Raw genomic sequence first — 27030 nt, forward strand, 5'->3', positions numbered from 1 at the left:
AGATGGATGGATGGAAAGAGATAGATAGATAAATAGATAGATAGATAGATAAGCGTTCTTACAAACATTTACATATATACAAGATATATAAATTCAAACATATATATTTTAGCCATGTGATATTTTATTCATTTATCAAATTTTTACACTATCCATCTCACCGAAGTGACTCTAGGCATGTTTACAAACAACATAAAATAATATAAAAATATGACTAAAAACACAGCTGCTGTAAATGTCTTAGCCAACCGCAAGCTATTTTGCATATTTGCCTCTATGGGGCCTTAACGCATAATAGATAGTATTATATTAATGATCAGTATTAGCAGACACAATTCCTAGTGTACAAAAAGCAATGGAAACAGAGCCTGCAGCCATATTAATTGTCAACAATTGTATTGTGCATATGAAGTATAATGTATAATTAATATATAAATTGTTAAGCATCTTATACAATATGTAAATTGGAAATTGCTTTCCTTGTTCCTCAAAGAAGATGCTAGATGCTAATCGAAGATCACGGGGGTCCAGGGAGAGTCCTCATTCCCCTTTAGCAGTGATCTCCAAATAGAGTTCCCCATCCATCTGGGGTGGCTAGACTCATCCCATTATCCCCACTCAAAAAGTCCTGCCTCTTTTTGTTTTATCATTTAAAAGGAAACACTTACTTCTCCTCCAATAAAAATTGCTTGTAATATTTTAGGATGATTCACAAAGTCAAATTGGCCATCACGCTTATCTGTAACAATGGCTTGTTGACATGTAACTCAATGTACAGTTTAAACCCAACAATGATGGCTTGAGAATCATAGTTAATCATAATCTGCATTGTGGCTCATGGTTGCTGGGGGAGTCCAGCGGAGAGGATGGGAATTGTAATCTAAGTTCTGGACTGGAACCCTGGAGACCTGGCCACCAGAAAAGAGATGTTGCTGGCTGTGGAGCACAGTAATGTGCTTTTCAGACTCTGCAAAGACAGCAGGAACTTTGCCAGTTGTGGAGCATAGGCCTCAGAGTCTTGACCCCCAGGGGGGAAAAAAATCTGTGCTGGCTTAGGTGGCTCACTGGCTAAAACACAGAGCTTGTGGATCAGAAAGGTTGGCAGTTCGGCAGTTGGTATCCCTAGAATATCCTGCCTGAGCAGGGGGTTGGACTAGATGACCTCCAAGGTCCCTTCCAACTCTGTTACTGTTACAGAGTCCAACTTCCCCCCAAGACAGTGGGTGCTTTGCCAGCTGTGGATCATGGGCCACGGAGCCGAGGCTCCTACCAACCCACCCAGACAGCTGGGACTGCTGATTGTGGAGCGCAGGCCTTGGAGTGTAGGGTGGTCAGCGGGGACTCATGGGCTCTGGAGTCCCGCCCGCCCGCCCGGGAGGAGGGAGAGGAGGGAGGCAGGGCGAGCCGCAAGTCGGGCCGGCGGGCAGCCCAGCTCCTCCTCCTCTTCCTCCGCCTCCGCCATTTAGTCCTCCCGGCGGCGCGCCGGAGCGCCCGGGAGAAGCGGCGGGAGGGTCCGAGCCGGTCCCCGCATCATGTCGCGCCTGCACCGGAGCAGGTAAGGAGCCCCCGCAGGGGATGCCAAAGGGGGACCCCGGCCCACCTTTCCCCGCGGGAGCCTTGCAAAAAAAAAACCCCCCCGGGGCTTGCATCGCCCTCCTCCGTTCCCATTTGGGGCTGGGGGGGGCAGGAGGGAAGGGCAGGCGGGCTTTGGACCCTGGAGGGGGAGGGAAGCACGCCTTTGGGGGGGCGGATGCCGACGACCCCGGCCAGCTCGCCTCCTTCCCTGGGCGGCTTCCCTGCCTCTCTAACGGATCGCCTTTTTCCCTTGGCCCGAGGGCGATGATGGAGCTACCGGGCGCGACTCTGAAAAGACAACCTCCTCCGTGTGTTTGTATTTGTGTGTTTGTGTAGTAGGCTGTTGGCAACCGGCTCTCGGGTTCCTTTTGTTCTCTCTCCCATTCTTTTGGTTGCTTTTCCCTTTTTTTTTTGTGTCCAACTAAAAGCAACAATGTATCAAAGAAAAAGGAAGCTTTTACGTGTCCCCATTTTACGCATTTACGCATTCCCCATTTCTCTCCCCACCCACCCCACCCCCGAAATTAAACCCTTGCTACTCCTCAGTTTACTACAGTTGTAGAACGAACTGTGCGAATGGTGTGGTGGGCACAAACCAGCTCTTTGCTGATCGTTTAAAAAAACACAGAGAGAGAGAGAGACAAAAACAAAACTCTGATTATTTCCTTTCCAAATTTCCCTGTTTCTCCTGCTGGCGCGGGAAGTTAACTGATGGTGGATTTCCCCCTCTTGAAGGGATATCATCTGGAATAAAAGAGGCTTTTATAGGGATTTTTACATTAGTACGTTAGTGAAACATTTCCAAACAAAATCCATGGTCACCTAAACAAAAGCGTATATAGATTTTTACGGTAGAAAACTTGAGTTTTTAGCACAAGAATGCTCTTGCGTTTCTTTGGGTGCTCCCTCAAAAAGTAAATTTCTATTTGGCCAGAGTTTTAAGAAGGCCAAAGAGCCAGAAGATGATAATTTCCGATTTGAGGCAGGGGGAAAGTTGCTTTTTTTTCTTCAACTATACTTCTAGGTATCCTAAACATCTAGGATACCGGTTTTCTAACCAGGTGCTAGTCAGATCAGTTGTCCCAATACATGCCTGGAGGAGAGGGGGGGAACTTAGTTGAGAAATACAGGCAGTCCTCGATCTACAACAGTTTATTTAGTGATAAGTGACGACCATTTTTCACAGTTACGACCTTTGCACCATTCCCCATGTTCTCATGATCAAAATTCAGATTATATTGGCTCATATTGTGACCACTGCTGTGTCTCAAGACCCTGAGATCTTCTGACAAGCAAAGCCAATACGGAAGTCAGGTTCGCTCAACAACCATGTGACTCACTTAATGACTGCAAAGATTCACTAAACAGCTGGCAGGAAAGGTAAAATGGGGGCAAAACTCATTTAACCAATGTCGTACTTAGCAATATGGATTTTGAGCTCAGTTGTGGTTGTAAGTCGAGGACTACCTGTATAGATCTGGGGAGACACTGGGACCGTTGCAGCTGTCGCTGATAAGACAATTCAGGCGGGTTTTTTTGCCCTCAAACTTGGTTTAAACTCAGATAAAAGCCCTTATCAGAATACTGCGGGTTTTTTCAGTTAGCTTCCATGCGGCCTTGTGGCAGGGAATACGAATAATGTTGCACGCTCGTATTTTGGGCTTCTGGGTTTTATCCCACCCTGAAGAAACTTTATATGCATCTGAGCTAAGAAAGTGCTGTGCCCCATATTGCTTCGCCAGCCTGCAGGTTCCAGGTTGCTTTTTAGGCAAGACAGAATCTTTTGTGGTTTCAGTGTGTGAGGTGGGCTAACAGCTTCGTCTGGGTTGTGTTTCCTGTAGAATTGCAGACTTTGAAGAGATCCTGAATGAGCCCAACATAGTTCTGCAAAAGCTGCGAGAATTTTGTTTCAACGGTAAGGAGACAGGGCAGCGGCTTAGCCTTGCAAAATTTGCACAGAAAGCTGGTTAAGAGAAGGGAGTTTCCACTGAGAAATGTTAAGATAAAATCATAGGGCTGGAAGGGACCTTGGAGGTCTTCTAGTCCAACCCCCTGCTCAAGACAGGAACCTTATACTATTCCGGGCAAATCTCTTCTTAAAACCCTTAAAATCCTCCAGCGATGGAGCAACCTCTGGAGGCAAGCCATTCCAAGCTGTTGATTAATTGTTCTTACTGTCAGGAAACTTCTCCTTGATTCTAGGTTGCTTCTCTCCTTGCTTAATTTCCACCCCTTGCCTCCTCTCCTGCCTTCAGGGGCTTTGGAGAATAGCTTGACCCCCTCTTCCTTGTGGCAGCAAGGAACATCGCTGTCATGTCACTCCTAGTCCTCCTTTTTGATAGACCTACCCTATTCCTGCAACCGTTCATCATACACCTCCAGACTCCTTATCGTCTTTGTTGCTCTTCTCTGAATTTTGTAGACTCTCAACATCATAACCAAAACTGGAAGCAGTGTCCCAAGTGTGGCGTTACCAAAGCAGTACAAAGTGGTACTGTCCCTTTTTTCTTGCAAGCCATGATATTTTCATTGTCTCCCCCAGTTCTTAAATCAAAGACATCGATAGAAGAGAAGACATCTTTTATTCTTTTTCTTTTATTCTTTCCTAAGTCTCCACTTTTTGCAGCTCATTTATTACTGCTGAAATACGATTGTTTGAACTCTTCTAATACTGAATCATTGAAGCAAATATTTACCCAATGCAATTCGTTGCAATTACTGTAGTATTAGTTTCCCTCCCCCCCCCCAAAAAAATCCAGTTCCTGTATAAAAACAAATTTTCTCCCCCTTTTTGCCATGAAATTCCCAAGTAGGGTTTGACAGTCCTCTGCCAACCGGTGTTTAAAGGCCAAAGGTCACTGAATTACCACCTCTATAAATATTTAACAGAAAATGTTCTTGCAAGCTTAAAAATGCCCTATGCAGCAAGTCCATTTTTCAGATGTAGAAAGGCACTTGTGTAGTGTGGCTGTCACGTCTTTAGATTGGATTATGAGGATCTAGTTAAAAAATTGTATCTAATGATGACTCTCTTTAAAGCCATCAAGCCTCTAATTCTATGCTTCTCACTGCACCATTGTGTGCGTAAAGGGAATGCGTGGAAGGAGTGGAAATTGGTTTGAGAACATGAGCCAGAACCTGCTGGGTTGGACTTCTGGACCATCCAGTCCAGCCATCTGTTCTCACCGTGACCCACTGACTGCCCATGGAAGCTCACAAAGTCTCCCAGCAGATGATGGGAAGGAAGATGATGACAATGAGGGAGGGGAAGGAGGAGAAGCAAGAGGAGGAGGATGAAGAAGAGGAGAAAGTGAAGGAAGAGGAGAAGGGGGAGGAAGAAGAAGAGAAGAGGGGGAGGACCTGCCCCAGCCAGTCCAGCCATCTGTTCTCACAGTGACTCATTCTCCCAGCAGGTGGCCTTCAGAGGTGGCCTCCGCTGCTCTTCATCCCAGGATGTCCATAAATGGCTCCAGCTTTTGTTTTGAGTCCAGCACCCCATCTCAAGATAGCCAGTCCCAAAGCTGAATTACGCATTGCATAAAAATGTCTACTTTCTTTGGCTTGTCTGGGTTCTTCCAAGATTTCACTCACTGGGTGGCCTCCAGTTCTAGTATTTTGAGCAGCTTCTCCTTGTCCACTTCATCCCTGCCGTGGATAATATTGGGCGCCCCCATCGTCATATTCTCCTCTCCGGTGGTGGGATCAAATTTTTTTACTACTGGTTCTGTGGGCGTGGCATGGCTTGGTGGGCACGACAGGGGAAGGATACTGCAAAATCCCCATTCCCTCCTGATCAGCTGGGATTCGGGAGGCAGAGAATAGAGGGGGGCAGGGCCAGTCAGAGATGGTATTTACCGGTTCTCCAAATCACTCAAAATTTCCGCTAACGTTTCTCCAGAACTGGTCAGAACCTGCTGAAACCCACCTCTGCTCCTCTCCTTCGCCCCTTTCTAGACCAGAAAGCCCCCCTACCACCACCATCATAAGCTTTCTTATCAGGGAACCTGCTCCAGCCCAGCCCCTGGACCAACTTAGTTGTCGTCTGAACCTCCTCCAGCTTCACTGAGTTCTCTTTGAGGTGCAGTTACCAATAAAATGTTCATCTCGCCTCTTAATCCTCCTGAGGCGGCCGTGTTGAAAGGGACTGGCATTTAATCCCCTGATTCTTCCATTCCTTCCACAGGGATTCCCTTCGAAGGTGGCTTACGCTGTCTCTGTTGGAAGGTAAGGCCCTCCTGACCAAACAGCATCACCTGCTCCACCTGCTCATTTTACTCCAACTTTGCATTACCGTGTTTTAAATCTGTTTTATCGTCCAGGTAGTTCTCGATTTACAACCATTTCTCCAGTAACCATTTGAGAAATTTCTCTCGTTAATCAAAGCGGCTGTTAAATGAGTTTTGCCCATTATACAACCTTCCTTGCCAGGGCTGTCAACTGAATCACTACAGTTGTTAAGTCAGTCGCATGGTCCTTAAGTGAATCTGGCTTCCTCGGTTGCAAAGGGGATCGCGTGATCCCGGGACACTGCAGTCGTCATAAGTATGAAGCCTTTGCCAAGCGTCTGAATTTTTGATCAGATGACCCTGGGGATGCTGCAGCGGTCGTAAGTGTGAAAAACGGTCGTAAGTCCCTTTTTTTCAGTGCCGTCGTACCTTTGGTCACTAGAGGAATGCTTGCAATTCGAGGACTCCCTGTATTAAATAAAGAAGAGTTCGTGCCCTGGGCTGGGGAAAGGCAGGTTAGCAAACTGAGGAATTCAGAATTAATTTTTCCCCCCATGCAAATTCTTTTCCCTCTTTGCCTTTTGCAGATCCTCTTAAACTACCTTCCTGTGGAAAGGGGTGGTTGGAATTCCCAGCTGAGAAAGCAAAGGTACGTTGAACCGTTGGAGTTCTCTTCATGGCACGGAAAATCAGAGCATCCCCAGAGGAGAAAGACAGGAAGAAGCAGGGAGTGGAGTCCGTATGTGGCCACAAACAGTCTAAATCAGGGGTGTCCAAACTTGGTCCCTTTAAGACTTGTGGACTTCAACTCCCAGTCCCTCAGCCAGCAAAGCTGGCTGAGGAACTCTGGGAGTTGAAGTCCACAAGTCTTAAAGGGACCAAGTTTGGACACCGCTGGTCTAAATCCAATCTCTCTCGAATTCCGTTAATTGCAGTTTGCTGCAGCTGCCAAAAAACCCAGGCTCCACAAACAGAGGGATAGAATCAAGCTCACGTGAAGTATTAATATCAGTTTATAATGCCTTGGTAAGGCCACACTTGGAATTCTGCATCCAGTTTTGGTCACTGCAATATAAAAAAGATGTTGAGACTCTAGAAGGAGTGCAGAGAAGAGCAACCAAGATGAGTAGGGGGCTGGGGGCTAAAACATATGAAGAACAACTGCGGGAATGGGAATGTGTCATCTAATGCCAATTCAGCTGACCGTTCATTGCATAGATTCCTGTGAGCAATAAATCAGTTTAACTGGAATTTAAGGTGTTGTCCTGATTCTTCATGCCTGACAGTTTCTTGTTATTGCTGAGAATTCAACTGTGAAGCAGCAAGCAGTGCCAGCATTTTAGCTGCCTAAGTGGATTTTTTTTTTAAAAAAAAAATTAAATTTCTATTGCTTTTTCACCTTTCTGCCAGAGGTTTGAGTCGACTCATAATTTAAAATTAATTTTATAATTAATTAATTTTAAAATTATTTAAAATGAACTGATTTTAATGACTTAAAAGCTTGCATGTCCGTCTGGATTTTTTTTAGTGAGTTTTAACAAAACCAAAACAAAGAAGATTTGTTATGTGGTCAGTTAAAGTTGAGGCTGATTTGACACACACACCCAATCAATTAATCAATTAAAAGCATTTTTTTTTCTTCCTATAGATTTTAAATTGTTTCCTCCCCCTATAGATTAAGTAAACTGCAGGGCTGATGACTCAACAGAAGCTGCGCTAACACTTTCTATCCAATTTTTAAAACTTTTAAGTCCGTGTTTCTCAACCTTGGTGACTGTAAAATGGGTGGATTTCAGTTCTCCAAAGGCTGGCTGGAGAATTCTGGGAATTGAAGTCCACTCATCTTACAGCCACCAAGATTGAGAAACACCATTTTAAGTTGACTTAAGTTGGAAAAATGATGCAGACATGACATAGAAGGGAAAGTGCAAAAGTATAATTTGAGATGTATTTAAAAAACTTGTGATTGAAGATGACATTGTTGATGCAAATTTTATTTCCACGTTGCTGGTTGGGGTGTTTTGGTTTAGAAAGCCAAATGGCTACAACGAGCTATTTTGGGGTCTGTGAAGACGGTGCTTTTTAGCAGTTAAAGAAATTACACCAAAAATTTAAAACTCGGGTCGTGTTCTTAAGTATTCTGCTTGGCCAGATTTGTAGATGTTGCTTCCGAGTAGCCATCGATGGCCTTTTCCAATGGAAATCGATTAAAAGCAGTGACCGCATAGTACTTTAAAAGCAGAGATCAAATCGCAAATTGGTCTTGCTTCTTAATAATGCATGGAGTTTCAGAACTGTTGAGTGTATTTTTGTATTTTCCCTGGAAAATCACTTTAAGGACTTCGTTGTATTTGCCAAAAAACAACAACAACAAAAAATCATTCTGGAAATCGCTCAAGGAATCTGAATATACGTCCAAAATATATACGCCGAAATAATTTCAGATTTGACGTCCAAGGCTGTAGTTTCCGATATTGCGCTAAAGCTCAGGATGTGGCTTCGTACAACTTCTGAAATGTGGGTGTGATAAAGGCATCTGTATTAGGTTCCCCTGTGTTCTGGGTCAGAGAAATGAGCTGCTTCACACAACTTGCTAAGACAGAGCTAAGACCTCCCATTTTCACCTTCTGTAGCATGTTGTGTGAATCTAACCAATTCACCCCATTTCTCCTTCCTTCCTCTCTTTTTTCCTTCCTTTCTTCCCTCCCTCTCCCTCCCTCTCTTCTTCTTCCTTCCCTCCCTCTCCCTCCCTCTCTTCTTTCTCCTTCCTTCCTTTTTTCCCCTCCCTCCCTCCCTTCATTTGTTAGGTGTGTTTGAAACAATGGAGACGGTGTGTCTTGTGCTAAACAATATTCAGCCCTGTATGCTTTTGAGAAACCTAGCAGCGCTGATGGAGATGGGAGTGCAATTGTTTGATAACGTGAATGTTTTTTTTCCCCCAACCGTCTCCTTCTGCATCCTCTCCTTGAAGGGAACTTTATGCCCAGTTCTTGAAGGAAATGATTATCCAGCCAGGAATAGCTAAAGCTGAACTCGGAGTCTTCAGAGAGGATGTCACCTTGGAGGACCATGTAAGGACACCCCTGATTAGTTCTACTCTCATCTTAGGCATGCAAACGGGTTGGGTGACTTTGGGCCAATCAGCAGGAGACAATGGCTTCTAGTCCCGCCTTGTGTGACAGTCAGCTGGGCCAATCCCACTCTCTCAGCCCAACCCACCTCACAGGGTTGTTGTTCTGGGGAAAATAGGAGGAGGAAGGCATGTTGGAGATGTTCGCCCCCTTGAGTTACTTTTAAAAATAATAAAGTTAGGATATAAATTACAAATAAAATAAAACCTGCGTTTCTGCTCTCAGCTTGGTTTTGACTGCCTCTTCTCTCCAAATCTTTTTCTTCAAAGCCGCTGAATCCCAACCCAAACAGCCAGTGGAACACATACTTCAAGGACAACGAAGTCCTGTTGCAAATCGACAAGGATGTCCGGTAGGTCAGCATGGTGGAATCGCCCTTCAAAAAAATCAGGAGATTCAGGCAGTTCAAATAAGTATAAAGATTCATTGCCAGCTTAAGCTCTCTACAAGAATCTGGCCAACTGGCCATTAAGGGAAATGAGCAGGAGATAAGAAGGGCATTCAAAGAGGGCTAGACTTTGATCTCTTACGGGCAGGTGGGGACTTGTGACACATTTGACGCCTCCATTGGCTCAGCCTGGTCATCTCCTACATCCAGGGACCCATAAACTTGTTAGTCCCAAACTAGGGTGTCCTTGAACCATGGCTGTCAGCTTCAATAGAGAAGAAAATGTTGGAGATGGCTTCAGAGCCGTCCCTCTCTTAAAGCAACTTCTCCAGAGTTACCACAGGCTCTCTTTGAGAAACCCGGTTTCTTTCCCCCCCCCCCCACCTGTAGGCGACTGTATCCCGATATGGCTTTCTTCCAGCGCCCGACAGAGTATCCTTGTCTGTTGATCCTCGACCCCCAGAACGAATTTGAGACCCTTCGCAAGCGGGTGGAACAGACCACCCTCAAATCGCAGACGGTGGCACGGAACCGGAGTGGAGTAACTAATGTAAGGGAGTAATTCCGGGCACAAGGTTGTGGGATGGGGCGAAACTCGGGCCCCTGCCAGCTTTGGGGATGAACAAGCAGGTTTTGGTTTTGGGGAACGATCAGAGGTGGTCTCATAAGATGACTGCCTGGAGCCAGTCGTAACACCCATAGACAGGAGGTCCTTGACTTAAAACGGTTCGTTTAGTGTTCAAAGTTACAACGGTACGAAAAGGGACTTTTGATCCGGTGTCCGTGGGGCTGCGGTGATGATTGTAAGTGCTAGGACTGGGTTGTAACTTTAAACGGTCGCTAAATGAACATTTGTAAGCCGAGGACTTCCTGTACCCATAAAAGATGCCAGTCCCCATTTTCTCTGTGTGGTTTTTTTTGCAGGTGAGCTCCCCTCTTAAGGCTCCGGTGCTGAGCGAATACGAAGTTCTCCCTGATGGCTCAGAAGCCCACTGGGAAGTTGTGGAACGGATCCTGTTCATTTACGCAAAGCTGAACCCCGGAATTGCCTACGTCCAAGGGATGAACGAAATTGTGGGGCCCCTCTATTACACCTTTGCGACAAACCCCAATAGCGCTTGGAAAGGTAAGGGGGGGGCAAGAGGTTCCTGCAACCTTGGGCTCTGATTGATAGAGAACACGGATAACATTATATATATATATATATATATATATATATATATATATATATATATATATATATATGTATATATATATATATATGTTTTCTAAGGTTTTCACGGTGTTTGTATGTAGGTCTTTGGTTGTTGGGTTTCTCCTGTGTAAAATTGGAAGTGTCTTGTGCTAAACAATATTCAGCCCTGTATGCTTTTGAGAAACCTAGCAGCGCTGATGGAGATGGGAGTGCAATTGTTTGATAACGTGAATGTTTTTTTTCCCCCAACCGTCTCCTTCTGCATCCTCTCCTTGAAGGGAACTTTATGCCCAGTTCTTGAAGGAAATGATTATCCAGCCAGGAATAGCTAAAGCTGAACTCGGAGTCTTCAGAGAGGATGTCACCTTGGAGGACCATGTAAGGACACCCCTGATTAGTTCTACTCTCATCTTAGGCATGCAAACGGGTTGGGTGACTTTGGGCCAATCAGCAGGAGACAATGGCTTCTAGTCCCGCCTTGTGTGACAGTCAGCTGGGCCAATCCCACTCTCTCAGCCCAACCCACCTCACAGGGTTGTTGTTCTGGGGAAAATAGGAGGAGGAAGGCATGTTGGAGATGTTCGCCCCCTTGAGTTACTTTTAAAAATAATAAAGTTAGGATATAAATTACAAATAAAATAAAACCTGCGTTTCTGCTCTCAGCTTGGTTTTGACTGCCTCTTCTCTCCAAATCTTTTTCTTCAAAGCCGCTGAATCCCAACCCAAACAGCCAGTGGAACACATACTTCAAGGACAACGAAGTCCTGTTGCAAATCGACAAGGATGTCCGGTAGGTCAGCATGGTGGAATCGCCCTTCAAAAAAATCAGGAGATTCAGGCAGTTCAAATAAGTATAAAGATTCATTGCCAGCTTAAGCTCTACAAGAATCTGGCCAACTGGCCATTAAGAAATGAGCAGGAGATAAGAAGGGCATTCAAAGAGGGCTAGACTTTGATCTCTTACGGGCAGGTGGGGACTTGTGACACATTTGACGCCTCCATTGGCTCAGCCTGGTCATCTCCTACATCCAGGGACCCATAAACTTGTTAGTCCCAAACTAGGGTGTCCTTGAACCGTGGCTGTCAGCTTCAATAGAGAAGAAAATGTTGGAGATGGCTTCAGAGCCGTCCCTCTCTTAAAGCAACTTCTCCAGAGTTACCACAGGCTCTCTTTGAGAAACCCGGTTTCTTTCCCCCCCCCCCCACCTGTAGGCGACTGTATCCCGATATGGCTTTCTTCCAGCGCCCGACAGAGTATCCTTGTCTGTTGATCCTCGACCCCCAGAACGAATTTGAGACCCTTCGCAAGCGGGTGGAACAGACCACCCTCAAATCGCAGACGGTGGCACGGAACCGGAGTGGAGTAACTAATGTAAGGGAGTAATTCCGGGCACAAGGTTGTGGGATGGGGCGAAACTCGGGCCCCTGCCAGCTTTTGGGGATGAACAAGCAGGTTTTGGTTTTGGGGAACGCATCAGAGGTGGTCTCATAAGATGACTGCCTGGAGCCAGTCGTAACACCCATAGACAGGAGGTCCTTGACTTAAAACGGTTCGTTTAGTGTTCAAAGTTACAACGGTACGAAAAGGGACTTTTGATCCGGTGTCCGTGGGGCTGCGGTGATGATTGTAAGTGCTAGGACTGGGTTGTAACTTTAAACGGTCGCTAAATGAACATTTGTAAGCCGAGGACTTCCTGTACCCATAAAAGATGCCAGTCCCCATTTTCTCTGTGTGGTTTTTTTTGCAGGTGAGCTCCCCTCTTAAGGCTCCGGTGCTGAGCGAATACGAAGTTCTCCCTGATGGCTCAGAAGCCCACTGGGAAGTTGTGGAACGGATCCTGTTCATTTACGCAAAGCTGAACCCCGGAATTGCCTACGTCCAAGGGATGAACGAAATTGTGGGGCCCCTCTATTACACCTTTGCGACAAACCCCAATAGCGCTTGGAAAGGTAAGGGGGGGGCAAGAGGTTCCTGCAACCTTGGGCTCTGATTGATAGAGAACACGGATAACATTATATATATATATATATATATATATATATATATATATATATATATATATATATATATATATATATATGTTTTCTAAGGTTTTCACGGTGTTTGTATGTAGGTCTTTGGTTGTTGGGTTTCTCCTGTGTAAAATTGGAAGTGTATATATATATATATATATATGTTTTCTAAGGTTTTCACGGGTGTTTGTATGTAGGTCTTTGGTTGTTCGGGGTTTCTCCTGTGTAAAATTGGAAGTGTCTTGGCAACGTTTCGACGAAGTCTCATTCGTCATCTTCAGGCTGGTGTTTACTGCTTCGTGCTCCTAGAAGTTTCTCATTGAAACGTCGCCAAGACACTTCCAATTTTACGCAGGAGAAAACCTGAATAACCAAAGACCTACATACAAACACCCGCGAAAACCTCAGGAAACAAGTATATATATATATGTATATATACATTATATATATATATATATATATATATATATATATATATATATGTATGTATGTATGTATGTATGTATGTATGTATGTATGTATGTATGTATATGTATATATTACAAACTATTCTAAAAATAGGAGTTCCAGGTATATATATATAAAACAAAAATCAGACATTCTGCAAGCTCTGGAACTAAAATAATTAATATATATACATAATACTACGGTACGCATATGATGGAACTATGTAGTCAGTTTTGTAAGGTATGAAGAATTCAAGAAATTATATGCCGGTTAGAAAAGTTGATAGGGAAAGATATAGATTATAAACCTATAAATTGTTTTTATTAGGAATAATATCAGAAAAACTTGATAAGGAAAGTATGTATTTAATATTACATGTCTTAACAGCAGTGAGGATCATTTTTGCCCAATAATGGAAAAATCAAGAGATAGATTTTTCTCCCCTGAATCTAGACATTGGATAATCCATCTTACTGACCGTCCCCTTTTCCATGCACAGAGCACGCCGAGGCGGACACCTTCTTCTGCTTCACCAACCTCATGTCCGAGATCAGGGACAACTTCATCAAGAGCCTGGATGACTCCCAGTGTGGGATCACCTACAAGATGGAGAAGGTTTACGTCATCCTGAAGGAGAAAGACAGGGAGCTCTACATGAAGCTGGTGAGACGTTTGCTGCGAAAGTGGCCCTCTGGGGAACTTGAAGGGGGAAAGTCCACGGTGGTCCACCAAACCAGGAACGTCCACCACTTAGACCAACTTTGTTGGCGCTCAGGGTTCATGGAGGTGCATAAATCTATTTGAGCAGCTGGCCCAAAGTCACCCATTCGTCTTTTGTGCCTAAGCCAACTCTAGAACTCGCCACCTCCTGGTGATTGGCCTAGAGTTGACCAGCCATTTTTCATGGTTAAGCTGGGACTAGAACTCACTGTCTCCTGGTGGTTGGCTCAGTCATTCAACCATCTTTTGTGCCTAAGGCAGGACTAGAACTCATCCTATTGGCTCAAACACACCCACCCACACCCATGACTTAGAGCCAATCGCCAGGAGACGGTGAATTCTCATCCCGCCTTAGCCATAACTTAGAGCCAATCGGCAGGAGACGGTGAATTCTAGTCCCGCCTTAGCCATGAAAACCAACTGGATGATTATGGGCCAATCATCAGAAGACGGTGAGTTCCAGTCCTGCCTTAGTCATGAAAGCTGGCTGGTCACCTATCTATCTATCTATATGTAAAAATAATCTCTACAATGTTTATAATAATAATTTTATTATTATTAAAAGAAGTCCTTGCTGCTTTCCTCCTCCTTCCCACTTTTTCTAGCGTAGACTGTGCCAATGTTTCGTTTTCTCTTTCCAGCAAGAGCAAAACATCAAGCCTCAGTTCTTTGCCTTCCGCTGGCTAACCCTGCTGCTCTCCCAGGAGTTCCTGCTGCCTGACGTCATTCGCATCTGGGACTCCCTCTTCGCCGATGACAGTCGCTTCGACTTCCTCCTGCTCGTCTGCTGCGCCATGTTGACGTAAGTTCAGTGCTGCGCATCCTAAAGAAGCCAACCTGGAAACAGACAAACCTTGGAGGAGTACCTCTCCCCTTTGCTTTCCATGGGACATAGTTGCTTCCTCTAAATTCCCCAGGCAGCTAGTGGTTCAGGCACCAGGCTGGAAACTGGGAGATGGTGAGTTCTAGTCCCACCTTAGCCATGAAAGTCAGCTGGGTGACAACAGCCCTCTGGTGATGGGCCCAATCACCAGGAGACGGTGAGTTCTAGTCCTGCTTTAGCTGAGTGACTCTGGGCCAGTCCCTCTCTCTCAACCCAACCCACCTCACGGGGTTGTCATTGTGGGGAAAATAGGGGAAGAAAAGAGCATTAAGTATGTTTTATATTGTATAAACAATTTATAAACAATGATAAAGGAGGGATATAAGTAAAATAAATTGATAAAAATAAAAGGTTTTGTTTTTTTTTCATTTCTGCCTCTTGCATTTACCTTCCTCGATCCCTTTCCTGTTGGATCCCAGTGGATCCGAGCTAAGTCCATTTTTCTCTCTCTCTCTTTATCCTATAGGCTCATTCGGGGTCAACTACTGGAAGGGGATTTTACTGTAAATATGCGGCTTTTGCAGGTAAAGGAAACAGGGGAAGGCAAAATATTTCTCTTCCTGGCTAAGAACAGCCTCAGACACGGCTGTGCTGGCATCAAGCCAGCTTTTGTTTTAACTGTGGCTTGTTGAACAAGCTGTTCTAGCTCTTACCAACGGGCAGAATCATTGTTATCACTGGTTCTCCTCTTCTTTTTTTTCTTGTTATGTAGAAAAGTCATAAACGAGATGTCCAACTTAACCATTTTTGAGACTTCAGTTGCCAAAAACTGTCTGTAATCCTCTACTGTATGTTGTAATGTAACGTTGCTATTCTTCTATGGGGAAAAAAATGCAGGGGGTCCTTGACTTACGACCATTTGTTCAAAGATCCCATTGCTTTACCAACATATGCCGGTTGCCAAGACTCCCAAATTTTGATCCCGTGACTCTGGGGGTTCCTTCACTGCCGTGTGAGTTCCAGCCCTAGGTCAGTTTTTTTTCTGTGCCGTTATAACTTTGAATGGGTTGTTTAAACAAAAGGTCATAAGTCAAGGACTACCTAAAAGTCAAGGGGGACAAGGATCCTGGCGGCCACCTGCAGATCTGAGCGTGTTTTGGAGTTGGGGCCATTGTCCATAAGTGGTTCTCCCCAGGACTGGTATTCACTTACCCTTCCCTATCGATTTGCAAATGTGAGCGCACGCACTACATCTACGCATGAGCCCGGCCTTCCGCACATGTGCTTTGCTGGCGCATGCGCCTTCCACCAGTGCTGGGTTGGCCCCAGTTCGGACTGGTTCTATAGAACCGGTAGTAAAACCGGCGGGAGGCTCTGCCCATTGACCCAAACGTCATCAAAACTCTTCTGCGCATGCGCAGAAGCTTCGAAGCTTCACAGAAGCATGCGGGCACGATGCAAACCGGTACTAAAGGTAAGTAGAACCCATTCCTGCCTTTCACACATACCTGGCCTCGTTAACATGACTAAACGGGGAGGGACGGGCCCACCTGCGATTTCCGCTACCGGTTCGCCCCGAACCGGCTGCATACCATCTCTGGTTCTCCCCTCTTGAAGAAAGGGGCTGCCTGCAATTTGTAAGAATTTCTCCCTCATTCGACGCCGGCATTGTTCCTTTCCCGCTCAGGACTACCCTATCTCGGATGTCCACCTGATTCTGAAGACGGCAAAGGATCTTCAGGAGTCTAAGTAGCTCACCCATCCAAAGGTTCAGCAGAGGTGATGGCCGCTTGTCTCCTCTGGGAAGCACCTCTGAAGGAAGTCACCTTTAGCTTGGCCAGCGTCCGGTTCCTCTCTTCCAAAATGACTCCTCCTTGCCACATCTTTTTGGCCAAGGGACTCTTAAGGAGATGATCTACAAGGCGCCTCCAGAAGTGGCCCAAGAAGCAGGACCCACCTGGAATTGGACTCGATGGGAAAGAACCAACCCTTTTGGGAACTTCTTCTGCAAGAAGCCACCAAAAACCAACCTTCTCCATCGTAGTGTTGGGATAAGTTCCTCCCAGTCGCTCTCAAATCTTTAGCCTTCTTTGTTAGATTCCTTCCTTCCTTCCTTCGTTTGGAGGCCAGCTGTTCTGGGAAGCTTGAAAGAAAAGAGAAAATTTGGAACGATTGCTGGAAAGGCCTCCTTACCTACTGCCTTAGAGTAGACTTATTTCCTCCATGGCTGAAACGTGGAATTGTCTAGATGGGGATGTACAAACGCAGAACAACACTCTCGCTGCTGAGCTTAGACTTTCAGCCGTTGCGTGTCCCTACTGCCTCTGCTTTGTCAGTGCTCTGCTATGAATGATAAATTATTTTCCCCCCCCCAAAAAAATTGGTAAAAGCCTATCCTTGCCCAATAAAGAGTTTCCTGCGAGCCAGAATAACTAATAATTTAAACGCAGAAGTCTTGCTCTGCTAGTTTTCTGCTTGCAGGGAGAATTTTCCCCCCTCCAAGGGAACATGGACGCAAAGTGATTATTCTAGCAATGAAAAAAGAATTTTGATTATTTTTCAGAACTCTTACTGTGTTAACAACGTGCTATTCTGGATTAGTTTGAGTTCCCAAAAGCTAATTAGGCTTTTGTGACATTTGAGGAGGTAACTTTCGTTTTCCTCTAGTTAAATTCAATGTAATATGTGAGGTTTGTTGATTTTGGGGGGAGAGGGAATGCTATTATCTTGAATATAAGGTGGAAATTAGAGGTTCGATGTGGCTGAGCAAAGCAAGACTTCCTTTTTCCTTGGTTTTGATGCCAATCGGAGAATTTTCATTTTAAAATCGTTTTCAAACAGCCCCGAAGACGTCACGTTTTATGCTGTGCTTAAAGAGGATTTAAAATAAGAATTCTGCTTTTTCCAAGGACAATGTGGGAAAGATTATTTCTGTCATCCTTCCTGCTTCCTTCCACTCCCGATTTTGCAACAGGAAATATCCCCGGGGTCCATTTTATGGCTTTTTTTTGATAATGCATGATGGAACCAGAAACCAGGAAACGGTATCAAAACATTTCTAAATTTATACGTCAATAAACTGTAACCCTAATGGAACCTCACTGCAGGAAATGCATTTTTGCTTTCTTACAAAAGGAAGAAAATTAGCAGGAACCATGGAGTTTCAAAAATTATGTTCCCTCATTATTACGTATTATCTTGATGGAGGGAAATAGTAAGGAGTATGTTGGGCACTTTTGAAGGCTGCCTGAAAATTAGCCTTACAGCTTTTATACAGCATAACCACTGCCAAATCCTGTAGCTTAGTTTCCTGCCTCCTTCCGCAGAACAAACTTAAAAAGACACAGAAATGCAAAACTTGCACAAACAGTGAAACAGCCGCTTAGCATTTGACATTCCCAGTAGAAAGGAGAAAAAGAAAAAAAAATATTGCTCTTCTCCCAAAATGCGTTTTAGGTTTCTTGCAAGACAGAAATGATGGCTGTCTTCAACCCTTCTTTTTTTTTTTTTCATCTTTTGCTGGATAATTTCTTTTTCTTTTTTAAAAAATTTTTGATTGGCAGCCACTTATCGGATGGGATGTGCGATACGTAGCAACTGTTTTTTTGGATGGCCTAAAAATTGTTCTCCGTCGGTTAAATGGAATGTAAAAAAAAAATGTTCGGATTATGATATTTAAAATGTGTTGCAATGAAGGGACGAAAAATGTTTGTGTGTGTGTGTGTGTGCATAAAAAATTCCAGTTTCTTCCATATTGAGGTAGCACACACCGTAGGTCAAGGTTTTTACACACCCATGCACACCATCCCACAAAACTGCTTAGAATCATTGAGCCTATTGTTACTTCCAAGTTTAGTGTGTAAAAATGCTTTTGTGACTCTCTTTGGCAGCGCTCTCTTGCGCAAAGAGATAAATATGTTTGCTTTTCTTGGCAGATATAATAGATCGGATCGACTCAATTTTGCTGCCATTTTATGTCGCTCTCCTGGCAAATCTAGCTTTCATTCTTTAATTTTTTTACATATTCCACAACTTTCTGAAATATTAGCTTTTTTATTTCTACTGCCTACATTGGCTTCCCGCTTTGAGCATCACATGTAAGATTATGTAAAAAAAAAATGTTCGGATTATGATATTTAAAATGTGTTGCAATGAAGGGACGAAAAATGTTTGTGTGTGTGTGTGTGTGCATAAAAAATTCCAGTTTCTTCCATATTGAGGTAGCACACACCGTAGGTCAAGGTTTTTACACACCCATGCACACCATCCCACAAAACTGCTTAGAATCATTGAGCCTATTGTTACTTCCAAGTTTAGTGTGTAAAAATGCTTTTGTGACTCTCTTTGGCAGCGCTCTCTTGCGCAAAGAGATAAATATGTTTGCTTTTCTTGGCAGATATAATAGATCGGATCGACTCAATTTTGCTGCCATTTTATGTCGCTCTCCTGGCAAATCTAGCTTTCATTCTTTAATTTTTTTACATATTCCACAACTTTCTGAAATATTAGCTTTTTTATTTCTACTGCCTACATTGGCTTCCCGCTTTGAGCATCACATGTAAGATTATGTAAAAAAAAAAGAATTGATGGGGAAAAGATAGAATAAGGTAAAAAAAGTTGCCTGTGAAGTACGTAGAGATAGGTAAGAAGGATCTTGAGTCAAGAGTGATTTCAGAAATATGTAATTTGTATAGTAAATTCTCTACAGCTCTTTGTCAATCTGTATTTTTTTTCTTAGTTCTATATTTTGGGAACAGTAGAAATACGTGCTGCTTAAATTATTCTTTTAATTGAATAGAGAGCAGTTGCCAATATGAAACAGGGTATTTTTGTGTTTTGCTTTTCAATCCTTTGGGCAACACCATCTGTGATTTTTCTGCCGGATTGGTCAAAATCTTGACCAGCTTTTGACTGGGGAAAGATTCTACCCACGTGTAAAAGTTTTATGCGTGTAAAAGTTTTGCACTAGCAAATTGGTTCTAGCCAGCACATCAGTTCCCAGAGCGTTCTTTAGCTTTTCAGCATCGCTCAATTTCTTTTTTTTTTTCTTTTTGTTTCTTAAATAAATATTCTCCTTTGTAAAACCTGACTGGACTTTCTGGTCTTTTGAGGGATGAAGGAATTCAATAGACTTTTCTCCTCATATTATTTACATTTTTACTGGCCAAATGACCAGTTACATTTTTACTGGCCAAATACCACTTGGTAAGGCCACACTTGGAATACTGCATCCAGTTTTGGTCACCACGACGTAAAAAAGATGTGGAGACTCTAGAAAGGGTGCAGAGAAGAGCAACAAAGATGATTAGGGGATGATTGGATGCTAAAACATATGAAGAACGGTTGCAGGAACTCGGTATGTCTAGTTTAATGAAAAGAAGGACTACGGGAGATATGATAGCAGTCTTCCAATATCTCAGGGGTTGCCACAAAGAAGAGGGAGTCAAACTATTCTCCAAAGCACCTGAGGGTAGAACAAGAAGCAATGGGTGGAAACTCATCAAGGAGAGAAGCAACTTAGAACTAAGGAGAAATTTCCTGACGCTGAGAACATTGAATCAGTGGAACAACTTGCCTGCAGAAGTTGTGAATGCTCCAAAACTGGAAGTTTTAAAGAAAAAATTGGATAACCATTTGTCTGAAGTGTTGTAGGGTTTCCTGCCCGGGCAGGGGGCTGGACTAGAAGACCTCCAAGGTCCCTTAACTCTGCTGTTGTTGTTGTTGTTGTTAGAATGATGTTTGCTTGCTTCCCACTTTCAATATCGGATGCCAAATTACATAAAAAGAATTGACAGGGAAAAGATAGAATAAGTTAAAAATTGCCCTTGAAATGCATAGTGGGGGGGTGAAAGGTTATTTGCAGAAGTTGGAATTAAAAGAGAAATGATGCATAAAGGGAACAGTTAATTTGAAATATTATTTTGGAGAGGTTTTGAAAGGGCTTTTTTGCAGAAATTGGAATTTAAAGCAGACAAAGGAACCGGACTATTTTTATTTACTATTTTTATTGATTCCTCAGCTCTGCCGGCTGGGGAATTCTGGGCGTTGAAGCCCCGCATCTTAAAGCTGCCCAGGTTGAGAAGCACTGAAATGGGTTAAGAAAAGAGGCGGTTGCAATCAAAGGTGGTTTTAGCCTTAAACCCCGTTTCTTAAATCCCTGGAGGAGGTTTAAATATCTTCAGGGACAGGCAGAGGGCGCGAAAGTGCAAAGAAGAGGAGCGTCTCTTAAAACGGAAACGCCCGATGGCTGGCAAATCTTAAGATCCCATTCTCGGGGCTTGAGTTGGGAGGAAAAAGCGGCCACTTTCTACTAAGCTTGCTTCCCATCACAACAGCCTCGTGAGGTAGGCTGGGTGGAAAGAACAAGGGAAATTGGGGGAGTGGGGAAGGGAGTTTTTCAGCTGGATCTTCCCAATTTTGCCACGTTGGTGGTGTACAAAGGTGTGATTTTGCGACTTTCAGCCCCTTCGGGCGTCCGCGGCGCAAAGAGAGGCAGCGCTCCCGCTCCCCAAAGGGGCCAAAGGGCGAACGTCCCGTACTGTACGCCCAACTAGCCCTTGGCCCCACCCGCTCAGCGCCGTTGCCCCTTTAAGAAGCGGCCGGAAGAGGCTTCCTTGTATCGCTTTCTCGTCTCTTTCTTCTGCCCAACGTTCCATTCCTTTGATCTTCTGCCCAACGTTCCATTCCTTTGATCCCGGCGCCTTCCATTCCCGAGGCGGCTCCGCGGACGGGGATGCGGCGCTGGTGGGGCAACCTGGCGCCCGCCGCGGCCTCGCTGGCCGTCGGGCTGGGCTTGGGCGCCGCCTGGGCCGGGGGGCCGAGCCGGGAAGGGGCGTCCGCGGAGGGGCTGCTGGCTCGGCTGCCCGTCGTGCCGGTGGCGGCGGCGGCGTCCTCCTCCTCCTTGGAGGTGGGCCGGGGCGGCAGCGGCGAGCTGGCCAAGTACGGCTTGCCGGGGCTGTCGCAGCTGCGGAGCCGCGACTCCTACGTGCTGTGCTACGACCCGCGAGCCCGGAGCGCCCTCTGGGTGGTGGAGCGGCTGGACGCGGCGGCCCTTCGCGGCTCCTCCGAGCGGGCCGCCTGCGACTTCCGCGAGGACGACTCCATCCACCCGTATCACCGCGCCAGCAACGCGGATTACCGGGGCAGCGGCTTCGACCGAGGCCACCTGGCGGCCGCCGCCAACCACAAGTGGAGCCAGAAAGCCATGGGGGACACCTTCTACCTGAGCAACATCGCCCCCCAGGTAAGCGGTGGGCGGGTGGGTGGGGGAACGGATGGATGCCCTCCCGTACCCCAGGCCGAGTTACCAGGAGTCCTATAGAATAGAATAGAAAATAGAGTAGAGTAGTTGTGAATCTGGCTTCCCCGTTCGTTGACTTTGCTCATCAGAAAGTCACTAAAGACCAGCAGATGATCTCCGGACATTGTGACCGTCGTAAATATGAGTCAGTCGCCATCACGTGACCCCCCCCATTGCTGCAGTGGTCGTGTGTGAAAAAGGGTCATAAGTCACTTTTTCCAGTGCTGTTGTAACTTTGGTCACTAAACGAATGGTCGTAAGTCAAGGACTTCCTGTACTCTTGAATGTTGGAACATTTTACCTTCTATCTAACCTGGTGGCTTTGACTTCCTAGAATCCTCATTTAAATCAAAACGCCTGGAATAACTTGGAAAAATATTCTCGGAGTTTAACGAAGACTCATCAGAATGTTTATGTCTGCACCGGACCGCTTTTCCTACCCAGGTACCTGTTCCTCAGTTTCCCCTTTCTATCCCGTAGCCATCCCACCTGTCGGAGGGAAAAGGCACTGTTAAAAAAGGTTATTTTGAATTTTTTACCATGAGGTTGACCAAAAGATCCCAGCAGATCTGGCGTGACTGGTTGCAGAATAAAATTTTGGGTGCAGAATAAAATTCTGTATTTCGGCAAACTCAGCCAGCTGGGTTCTTTTATTGGCTGAATGTCATTGCAGAAAATTAATTTAATGCCATCAAAACGTGGTTGTGTCATGCAAACATTTGCAGGCTGTATTTTTTTAAAAACTTACTATATGCGTAAAACAATTAAGAGGCAGTGCTCATAAACAAGATCATTAATCTTTTTTTTTTCAAAAATAACAATTGGGAAGATCTTTAATCTTAAAAAAGGAGAAATTGAAAATGCAAATTCTTGTAGCAAATTTGTTTTGTGGTCATTTGTGTAGAAAAAAACACAACCACAACACTTTGTATTTTATAAACACCTGGAGTTAACTGAGCACTTCTCTGGAGGAAGCCAAGCTAATCTCCCATTCGGTCTTTGATATGCAAATCCATGCGGTGAGGACTAGAAACTTATGTTGCTTTTTGGAGGGCGGGGGCTGAACGAAGGTGGTTTTTTTAAGGGCCGTTCTCTCCGCAGGATGGAACCAGATGGGAAGATGTACGTGAAGTACCAAGTCATCGGCCAGAACCACGTGGCCGTCCCCACCCACTTCTTCAAGGTGCTGATCTTAGAAAAACCCCGGGGGGAAGTGGAGCTCCAGTCCTACGTCATGCCCAACGCACCCGTAGATGAGAACATCCCCCTGGAACGCTTCCTGGTGCCCATCGAGAGCATCGAGCGGTCCTCGGGCCTCCTCTTTGTCCCCAACATCATGAAAAAAACCACCAGGTTGAAAGCAATCACGGCCTGATGACCACTGTCAAAAACCCCTCCCGTGAGTGGCCTCTGAATAGAAGCAGTCCTCGCCTTGCGACCACAGTTGAACCCGAAAAATCTCTTGTTGCTAAGCAAGACAGTTGTTGTTCAAGGCGTTTGGCCCCCTTTCCGGCTTTTCCTGCCCTGGTTTTTTTAAGTGAATCGTTGCAATTGTTAAGTCCCATGATGGCGAACCTATGGCTCGCAGCGCCTTCGTTGTGGGCACACGCGCTACCGCCAGCTGCTCTCCTGGTTTCTGGTGCGCTGGGCAGCTGGTCGTCACAGGTGCCAGAGTGCTGGAAAGCGGCCTGAAAAACAGATCATTTTCAGACCTTTTTTCGGGCCGTTTTTAGGCCATATTGGGCCTGAAAACAGGCCGGAAAATGGCCAAAAATGACCACATAACAGGCATTCGCACGCCGGCCAGCTGGTCTGGGTTTCCGGTGCTCGCACATGTTCCGAAAAGGTTTTGCCATCACTGGTTAAATCGGTCACAAGGTTGTCAACCTGGTTTCCCCGTGGATTTTGCTTGTCAGAAGATCGCAAGAGGGGATCACATAACTTTGCGACCGTCGTAAATGTGAGTCAATTGCCCAAGCCTCTGACATTTTGATCACGTGACCATGGGGGGGGATGCTGCAACGGTCGTTAAGTGCGAAAAACGGTCATTGGGGAAGAGCGTTTTAGTTTCTTTTAGAAAGGCTAAGAAATATTTTTTTTTTTAGGATTTCTCCAGTTCCAGGGAAATTTTTTTTTTTGAGGGGAGGGGGGCCATCAGCAAGGTAGACGGGGTGCTCGCCTCATCTCAGGGAAAACGATGCTCCTCTTTGCCCAAACTCAGGTTGAGGGAGGCATTTTGGGGCACGGTGAAATAATGGGGATACCGCCGGATCTGTTTTGCACAATAAAACAAGATGAATTACTTGGGAGACGGTCCTGGAATTTTGTTTCCCAAAACCAGCTGATCTCTGAAATTCTGCCCTTGTATCTGTAAGCACAGTCCTCGAATTATGACTACAACTGGGGCTTGGGGAGGCGAGGGGACAGCCCCCTCCTCCCATTTATTTCTGCCGCGTAAATAATGCTTTAAAAACATATTTTTTTTAGCCCCACCGACGGAGATGACGAAGCAGCCTCTCTTTCGTTCAGCTTCAACTGCAGTTTTTTTGTTTGAGTGAGGTGGCCGCGGGTCCTTCCATCCTTATAAATAACTTAAAAATACCAACACAAATAAAATGCAGGTGTGGCCCCTGCACTTATTGAAGGGAAAGGAGCTGCAGAATTCTGGGAGTTGAAGTCCACACCTTGGTCAAGTTGCCAAATTTAAGAAGTTTGTCCCGTGGTCCGTCTTAAACCCCATATGTTTTCATGGGTGCCATCATCTCGACACCCCCCTCACAGGGTGCCCCAGCTCCTTACACATTTGTTCCCCACCCAGGGGGTTATCCGAACACCGTGACTTCTGTTCCATCTTGTTTGACCCCCCGGAGGTGGGTGGGGGTCTGATTCGCATCTGGCACTCAGCTCCCGCCTCGTCCTTTCTTAGCCGCTGCGTCAATCTTGGGCCTCAGGGCGGAGAGGGAGACCAGAAGGGCTTCCTACAAAGACACGGAAAAGATCTGGATTAAAAGAATCGATTCTTTCTCCTGTAATGACAGGTCCCACAGGATCTGTCAAGGATCCGGAAACAGAAGAACAGCTAGTCCTCGACTTATGACCACCATTGAGCCCAAAACTTCTACTGCTGAGCAAGACAGTTGTTAAGTGTGTTTTTGACCCATTGTATGACCTTCCTTGCCGCCGCTGCTAAGTGAATCACTGCAGTCAAATTAGTCAACACGGTTGTTAAATGGAATCTGGCTTCCCCAAGGACTTTACTTGTCAAAGGGGATCACGTGACCCCGGGATGCTGCGACCGTCATAAATATGAGAATTGTCCAGCATTCAAAATTTGAACACGTGACCATGGGAACGTTGCGATGATCATAGCTGTGACAACCAACCATAGGCTGGGGGTTTTTTTTAGTGCCGTTGTTAATTTTAATCCACTCCTCTGCCAACGGTTATAAATGGAGGACTACCTTTAGGATGTGAAGTTTCCGAAAGATTCATGAGCCAGACTTCAAAAAAAATACAGTCATTTATTAGGAGCACCATTCCGGCAATACTCCGATGGAGTCAGAACTGACCTCACGTAAATTTACGTGACCCCGTCTCCCCACTCCTCCCCTGGGCTAGAATGTCATAAATCACATTTTCCAATTGACCACGTTGGCGGGCTGGGAAACCCACGCCCTTCCTGCTTTTAAGACGCGTGGACTTCATCTCCCAGAATCCCCCAGGTTAGATGAAATCAGGAAACGCCCTGCAGGGAGATCCTGACCCAGCCATCCCACTGCAGGGGTAACCTGTAGCAATCCTGGCTCACCTCCGTCCTGATGGTGCGGCTTCCTTGCCCCGGACAGGTGTTCAAATACAAATCGAACAAGGTACTGGGGTCGCTGACGTCCAGGTTGGGGTCCGCATCCACTCCGGTTTCAAGGCCCTGCACGCCCCCGAAGATGATGAGAGCATGGCTACCAGGAAGAGACAAAGAGAGAAGGAGTTTTGGGGAAGGCTGTCTCGGCAGAAACAGAATGCAAGAGGGACCTCGGAGGTCTTCTAGTCCGACTCCCTGCTCAAGCAGGAGACCTTCTTTATGAATGGGCCTCCCAAAATTTCCAGTGTTGGCGCATTCACAACTTCTGCAAGGAAGCCGTTCCGCTGCTTAATCGTTCTCACCGTCAGGAAATTTCTCCTTAAATTCAGGTTGCTTTTCTCCTTGATTACTTTCTATCCGTTGCTTCTTGTCCTGCCCAGGGGTGAAATGCTCCTGGTTTGGACCGGATCGCCCGATCTGGTAGCAATGGCAGCAGGTGGTTCGGAGAATCGGTAGGGCCCCCCCCCATGCTCAGCTGAGCCGCGCAATCATCGGGTTTTGTTTTTTTTTACTTTTAAAAGCATTTTTTCTTCAGCCTTTTTAAAACTAGACGTTGCTAATTCTTGCAGCAGTTTTAGCCTAAAACGTAACACAGAAAATTCACTTTGGCTACCTGAAGGCAGGTAGGGTGGCTTCGTCTATGGAGGATCCGCGCTCAGAGGTTCCAATGGAGAGATCGTAGCCATCCTTAAAAGGGGATTCGGCAAAGACAGCACCTGGTAGGGAAGAATGCCAAATTCTGAAAATATAACTTAGATTTTGATATCCCCAAGGCAGAAGTCATTCATTCCCTCAGGATTGGAATGCAAACATCTTTCACATTTTCGTGTCAACCATAAATAAATTGACACATCTTCGTGTCAACCATAAATAAATATAAACAAATAACTTTTGTCCCGTTTGGGGAATCAGGGAGCCCCCACTCATGACAAAATCTGAAACAAAATACTATATTATAGTCCTTGACATATAACCGTCATGGAGCCTCTCATGTGTCCGCTGATGTCTTTTGTGACGGTCATAAAATTAACGCTACGGTCGTAAAGCAAATTGTGTGGTTGTTAAGGGAACGAATGTGCAGTTTTGCTGAAGACCAGAAGTGCCCACAAAACTATCATAAAATACAGTCATGTGAGAATGGGACTCGGCAAATAGTTATAAATACAACTATCTTGATGAGATACTCCAAATCTGGTTACTTAATCGCAGAGAAAGCCCAACTGTTTCCTAGAACTATAATCTTGTTTGTACAGTAAGTCTCCTTTTTCAAGTTAGTCGAAATTAAATGACCAGTCATAAATCAAAGATTCTCTGTTCTCATTTGGCTGGACAATAATCTTAGATAGTTGAGGC

At 45.3% G+C, this 27030-nt stretch overlaps 4 protein-coding genes across 4 annotated transcripts in view; 3 read left to right on the plus strand and 1 right to left on the minus strand.

Moving 5' to 3' along the window:
- Nucleotides 1–1401: 1401 nt before the first annotated feature.
- Nucleotides 1402–10816, plus strand: LOC131186197 (TBC1 domain family member 13-like). Its single transcript, XM_058159541.1, has 9 exons — nucleotides 1402–1555; nucleotides 3417–3490; nucleotides 5759–5799; nucleotides 6389–6450; nucleotides 8773–8872; nucleotides 9202–9284; nucleotides 9711–9870; nucleotides 10245–10446; nucleotides 10794–10816. The coding sequence occupies exons 1-9, from the start codon at nucleotides 1533–1535 to the stop codon at nucleotides 10814–10816; spliced, it is 768 nt and encodes a 255-aa protein (XP_058015524.1). The 5' UTR covers nucleotides 1402–1532.
- LOC131186005 (TBC1 domain family member 13) lies at nucleotides 10739–19617 on the plus strand. The gene is made up of 8 exons (XM_058159173.1): nucleotides 10739–10893; nucleotides 11223–11305; nucleotides 11728–11887; nucleotides 12264–12465; nucleotides 13475–13638; nucleotides 14337–14497; nucleotides 15045–15102; nucleotides 16206–19617. Exons 1-8 carry the CDS (start codon nucleotides 10822–10824, stop codon nucleotides 16269–16271), a joined length of 966 nt encoding a protein of 321 aa, XP_058015156.1. The 5' UTR covers nucleotides 10739–10821; the 3' UTR covers nucleotides 16272–19617.
- A 1005-nt stretch (nucleotides 19618–20622) lies between these two features.
- ENDOG (endonuclease G) lies at nucleotides 20623–24085 on the plus strand. The gene is made up of 3 exons (XM_058159174.1): nucleotides 20623–21761; nucleotides 22153–22262; nucleotides 22920–24085. Exons 1-3 carry the CDS (start codon nucleotides 21252–21254, stop codon nucleotides 23191–23193), a joined length of 894 nt encoding a protein of 297 aa, XP_058015157.1. The 5' UTR covers nucleotides 20623–21251; the 3' UTR covers nucleotides 23194–24085.
- A 177-nt stretch (nucleotides 24086–24262) lies between these two features.
- SPOUT1 (SPOUT domain containing methyltransferase 1) overlaps nucleotides 24263–27030 on the minus strand; it is a 30058-nt gene continuing 27290 nt past the window's right edge. Inside the window, exons 10-12 of the mRNA XM_058159172.1 lie at nucleotides 26291–26393; nucleotides 25627–25774; nucleotides 24263–24796 (exon numbers count right to left, since the gene is read on the minus strand). Coding sequence (XP_058015155.1) covers nucleotides 24719–24796; nucleotides 25627–25774; nucleotides 26291–26393 — 329 coding nt within the window. The 3' untranslated portion in view covers nucleotides 24263–24718. The remainder of the gene's footprint in view (nucleotides 24797–25626; nucleotides 25775–26290; nucleotides 26394–27030) is intronic.

The sequence above is a fragment of the Ahaetulla prasina genome, chromosome 16 (genome assembly GCF_028640845.1).
Source record: "Ahaetulla prasina isolate Xishuangbanna chromosome 16, ASM2864084v1, whole genome shotgun sequence".
Taxonomy (NCBI): Eukaryota; Metazoa; Chordata; class Lepidosauria; order Squamata; family Colubridae; genus Ahaetulla; species Ahaetulla prasina.